The following is a 6,024-nucleotide window of genomic DNA, read 5'->3' on the forward strand; positions in this document are numbered from 1 at the left end:
GGTCCTGGAGGGCCGGTGTCCTGCAGAGTTTAGCTCCAACCCTAATTAAACACACCTGAACCAGCTAATCACGCTCTTACTAGGCATACTAGAAACTTCCAGTCAGGTGTGTTGAGGTAAGTTGGAGCTAAACTCTGCAGGACACCGGCCCTCCAGGACCGAGTTTGGACACCCCTGGTCTAGAGTGTCTTTATGGTGCGCACATATTTACGCCTAGTTTATTTTTTATAAATCCCGATATGTGCGTGGAAAATTGCGTGCGCACATTATATGTACCATGCCCATTTTGTGCGTACGCAACGTTTATACATCAGGCCCCTGATGTATATAATGATAGAGTGAGTGATCACATCAGTTCAATATGCTAAACAGACTCACACTTAAAGAGTACAGCACTGCAGTCAGGACGGTTTAACTGTTCTCTGAGCTATTAAACAGCTGAAGTGTGTAAAGCCTAAAGCGTTGACCTCGCTAATGCTGGATTGAATGTTTACTATTGCTATTTCTGGGCTATTAAGAACATTTATTTTTCTGTCTGCCACTAAGATTTATTCCTAAACAAAAGTCAAATGTTGAGTCTTAGATATTCAAGTTCGTCAAGATTTAATAAGGATATTGCGGTTATACTGTAAAGTGCAGTGAATCTAAAAACACTGTCTATCATACATTTCATGACTCCTCACTGAACTTGTCTGGATTGCTGCAGCTGTTTAAGATGAAGTTTATCAAGCCTTTTTGTTTCTCACAGTGTATTTTCAGTGTGTTGAGAGTGAATAAGCAGGTTGTTATTGAACGGCCCTTACATCCCCTCACACACAGAACTAGCTAGCATCAAAAGAACTAGTGCTGTGCAACTACTTCAAACACAGATGCCTTGATGGTCATTAAGTGTAGTAATCTAATGAAACTTCATTAAGTCTTTTCAGTGGTTTGGGGTTCAGTGTTTGTTCCTCTCAGGGCTCTGTTTTCTCTGAGACAAATACAGTGTAATAGTGGAGTTTTTAATGGAGTCATAACAACGTCATGTGATGTGTGTCTAATAACTACGGAATATAATAATTGGAAATGTCTTCGCCTGTGGGGAGAGCTGCGCCCTAGATTCAAGTTGATATTTGTTAACAAGACATTGTGCAAACACAGATGATGTCAAATATGGTGCTAATTTCTGTACTTCAACTGATAAGAAACAAAAGCCTAATTGTATTAATCTGAACAAGTATTAAATTGAAGTGTGTATCTCTTTTTAAAACATCTGGCATCGAACCCGGGTCGATCGCGTCAAAAAGCCAAGGACACGCGCTTATCTATCTGCGCCACTGGAGCTGATGTTTTACAGCCACTTTTAACTAAATGTAAATAGACACCCCGTATTTTTTATTCCATAGTAAGGGCAATTCATACAATACATTTAAACTGAGCTACTTTAATACCATCTCCGAACTTTCTACCACGACTCTGCTGTTCTTCGGCTGGTTCTTCCTGTATACGTTGATTGACAGATGTCTCGTCCAGTCAGCGGTGAGTAATCCCAAACCAATGGCGCTGTCTCAAACTATACCTACCTTTTCCGGTTTGTCTGATTTGTCGTTGTGTTTTCTGACTTGTTATTTTGTTTTCGAATTTGTCATTGTGTTTTCTGACTTGTTATAATGTTTTCTGAATTGTTGTTGTGCTTTCTGAATTGTTATTTTGTTTTTTAGACTTGCATTTGCGTTTGTAATTTGTTATTTTGTTTTCAGAATTGTGATTTGCTTTGCACTTCTCTGCCACCGTACGATTCACATTCACAGCCCATGATAAACTCGTGAATTTTTAACATTCAAAAATGTTGTACACAGTTGTACATCTGTGAATTGTGTTTTGCATTTGTGAAACGTATTTTATGAATATATATTCTTATTTTGTGCATGGGAATTGGTTTTTGTGAATATATATATTTTTTTCGTGCACGTGAATTATTTCTCATGCATGTGAATTGGGTTACGCATGTGTGCATCGCGTCTTTTGCGTGAATTATTATTGAGATCATTCTGGCTCCATAGTATCAGATGGTAATACTGTGGTACTATATTTAACACCTAGTTTTAGTCCTCAAATCTGATTGGGAGAGAGGCGTTGGGAGAGAACAGCACTGGTGCATTTCACCAGGATTCCTCCTGCAGGCTACACTGTAACACCAGCTGGTGGCAGTGACTGCCTTTATGAGTCAGTTATTGAACGATCTACTCAAACAATGAATCATTCAGGAACTAATCAAGTGACTGTCTTTATGGGTGAGTCACTCAATTATTCACTCAAATGATTCATTTAAAAACACTGATTCATTCAGCAACTAATAAAGTGAATGAATGTTTCAATGACTTCAATGACAAAGACAATCAACTAATTTGTTTAAAAACACAGATTCATTCAGAAATAAATAAAGTGACTGCCATTATAAGTGAGTCATTGAAACATTCAATCAACCAATTTGTTTAAAACACGGCTTCATTCAGGAACGGCACTACTGTGTGTATTTCTCTGAGATGTGCAACATTCCGCTGCAGCTTTGTTTGGAAATATGTTCTTTGATGAAGCAACTAGCAATATTGTGTCTACAATGTAGGTCAGTAGTAGCTATATTAACTTTTTTCTATAAAAGCAATATCACACTCACTATGTTGCTGTTTCTCCAAATATTGTTGTATATTCAGTAAACAAAACACTTGCTCCTGTGATATTTATTATTAAATATGCTATTATATGTGTTATAAAATGTCCTAAACCTGGTTATAATGACTACAAGCAGATTGCAGATTTGTCTATTTACCACAAACCGTCTTCGTTTCAGTACTGCTACAGTATATGCTGATATATACTGAAGGATTATTATATTTACTTTCTGATACGCCTGGATCTGGGTCTTGAGGTGTCTAGACGGGGGTATTCTGGTATTATTCTGGGTCTGGATCTTGACATTTCTGACGGAAGGTGGTTGAGCTGAAGTACGTATCTGATTACCATAGAGCTTTTGTCTCTCTCTTCAAGAGCATCAGTCATGTAATTGTTCGTTTCAGCCTCAGATGGCACGCCCACGGACAGTTGGCTGAAGGTCGCGTTCTTTAACATTCCACCTGGTAACAAAGATGCCGTGATGCCAAACCCCCTCATGGAAGAAGAAAGCCGTCGTGTTTACAGCTGTGACAATGAGTGCTTATCAGGATCAACTAAATGCTGGATTTTCAAAAGTATGTGAAAAATTTAACATTTGCCGTACAGACGCATTAAAATATGTCCAAGTCAGAATGTCTAAGGTTCCCAGACCTTATGCTGTCAGTCTGAATGTCTGACTAGGCAAGACTATGTAATTGCAGTATGAGTCAAAGCCCAATTAAAAAAGCATGAAGTCTCTCATCCATAAAGAACATTAACAATGGCCAATTAAACCTGGACTGTCTGATTCTGATTTACTTGCTGAAGTCATTTAATAGAGCAGCTCTTTCAGTCATTCACCTTTGCGTTGATGTTCATTGTTCTTGGCCTCTTGAATGAGCTCGTCATTCCACCATAATCTTTGTAAAGGTAAAAACATTAATCCTGTGTGAACGTACAATCCTAATGGAGACTCGTCATTATCAGTGAAGCATCTGACTGCTGTTCACTTTTAAAGAAGCTTTTTTTCTCACAGAGCCCTGTAGGTTTATCAGTCGCCATGACGATAGTAGCTTCCTTCCAAAACTCTGCAGCTGCTTTCAGCCCAATTCATGAAACATGCAAATAAGACACACACACACACACACACACACACACACACACACACAAGCTCGGTGGACAATCATGTTACAGTTTCCAACAGTTCCTCTTCTTCTGTGGCTGATTATAAGATGTGGTTTTAACAGCACCAGAGGTTTAACTGCTTCTGTTCTCATTGGCATATGAATGGTTCCTGAGATGGGCTCATGGAGGTGGAGGCGTTTAAAACAGCTGATTCGCCGTCTGCTGTGCCACTGATACACAGATTTGAGTAAAGGAGCTATTTAAAATATGTTTGGAGGGAAATATGATTATGGAGCTGCGTGTCTTGTTGCTTTGCTGTGTCTGGTTTTTCGGTTAAAATTCAATGATCTTTGATTATAGCAATTAGATGATAAATACGTTTGATTAAGGGCTAATCCACATTGATATCTGGGATTAGATCTTTTGTTCTATGATGCACAGTTATGTAGTACAGAAGAACATTTGTCTGTTTTAAAACATCATTTACAGACGAGCAAGATGGTTCATATGCAGTGGTGTCTTGGAAAATGTTTGGTTTGATCCAGCCACTGTTTGTTGTATTTGTTTACAGTTACTTGTTGCATTGTATCACAAACCTGGTTTCCCGTCATTGAGCTTGGATCTTCCTCACTGTGTGCAGATCTCCTGGCAGTGCCAAAGCATCCGTATGCAGCCATGGAGAACTGGGGCCTGAGTGTATTTGTGGAGCAGAAGATCTTGTTGGATCCTGACGTCTCTTCCTTCTCCTATCAGATGGAGCTCACCATGGTGGTGGTGCACGAGATCTGCCATCAGGTAAAACACATTTACTGTAGTAAGCATGTGAGCTGCTCTATAGTATAACAATGTTTTACGGTCAGAGTAAAACTACATCTTGCTGGTTTATACAGTATATACACAGGGAAACAAGATCAAATGTGTAAATAATAAATCATAATGGACTAATTTAAACAATCATATCAATAGATCAGTCAGGGACACTTTTTTGACATCTTTTCTGCATCTCCATTTGAGATGCACAACTTGAATCAGCCCTCAAAGAGGCCTTATTCATTTTTGCACAATAATATTTTGATTATAGATCAGTTTTATTTACACAAATGTAGATTTGTTAAAGTTGGATTTGTTAAAGTTTGTGGCTTTAAAAATATTTGAAAGTTTGATTTCAATCCTTAAATCAAATTAAATAATAATAATAATAATTATCAATTGTGTTTAGTTATGTATGTGATTAGCAATGATGCCTGGTTTGTTATTTCAAGTGGTTTAATAAAAAAAATAAAAAAAATCCAGCAGAATCCATTCAGATAATGTAAGAACTACTCAACAAAAACGATGATAATAAACGGCCATTAAAATGATAGAAAATTAAATTATGGATCAATCGGGTCTGCGAGCTGTTCACTGAAAACAGCTCCGCTTATTTAACAGTAATCAATAAAACATTTATATGAACTAAACGCACCTGAAGAATAGACTCAAAAAAGTGACCTTTTGTGGGAAAAATGGATGGTCCAAACTGCCCAAAACATGAGAACATGCCAAAACATGCGTTATATTAAGAAACTCGTAAGAAAAGCGTAGCAGCTTTTGCTATCATGTGTTAAGGCACATGTGTTTGTTTTAAAGGGGTCATATGATGCGATTTCAATTTTTCCTTTCCCTTTGGAGTGTTACAAGCTCTTGGTGCATAAAGAAGATCTGTAAAGTTGCAAAGACTAAAGTCTCAAATCCAAAGAGATATTCTTTATAAAAGTTTTGAGTCAGCCACGCCTACCTAAAACGGCTCATTCTAACACGCCCCCACATGTCTACGTCACGATGTGGGAAGATTTGCATAACGCCGCCCAAATGTTCATGCAAAAAAAGGTGTAACTGTAATTCTTGCTGTTGCTGCCGCTGCCATGTTGTGGAGTTGCTGTGTGTTTCAGTGTTGAAAGCGAAACTACTTTGTTTGGCCTTCCAAAAGAGGACACGACTAGAAATCAGTGGTTAAGTTGAATTTACAACAGTGTTGCAGAACAGTTCAACCCAAATATTCAGATGTGTGCTGCGCATTTTATGGAGGATGAGGACTGTTTCATGAACCAGTAGCCTACAATGCGTCTGTGGCACAAAGGCTGTTTCTATAAAGTGGGGAAGTTCCAACTTTGCAAGGACAGTCTGGCGCTTCTGACTCACAGCCTGTAAGTACGTTTTTTATATTTAAAGAATGTGCCACTGATGATTCAAACGCTAGTTTTAAGCAGTGTAGAGTAGCGCTTGTTG

At 38.3% G+C, this 6,024-nt stretch overlaps 1 protein-coding gene across 1 annotated transcript in view; it reads left to right on the forward strand.

Moving 5' to 3' along the window:
- The window catches only part of LOC107669707 (thyrotropin-releasing hormone-degrading ectoenzyme-like), a 60,698-nt gene that overhangs the window by 48,272 nt on the left and 6,402 nt on the right, over window positions 1-6,024 (forward strand). Inside the window, exon 4 of the mRNA XM_016462062.1 lies at window positions 4,397-4,551. Coding sequence (XP_016317548.1) covers window positions 4,397-4,551 — 155 coding nt within the window. The remainder of the gene's footprint in view (window positions 1-4,396; window positions 4,552-6,024) is intronic.

This window comes from Sinocyclocheilus anshuiensis, unplaced genomic scaffold (assembly GCF_001515605.1).
Source record: "Sinocyclocheilus anshuiensis isolate Anshui unplaced genomic scaffold, SAMN03320099.WGS_v1.1 scaffold548, whole genome shotgun sequence".
In the NCBI taxonomy this organism is placed as follows: domain Eukaryota; kingdom Metazoa; phylum Chordata; class Actinopteri; order Cypriniformes; family Cyprinidae; genus Sinocyclocheilus; species Sinocyclocheilus anshuiensis.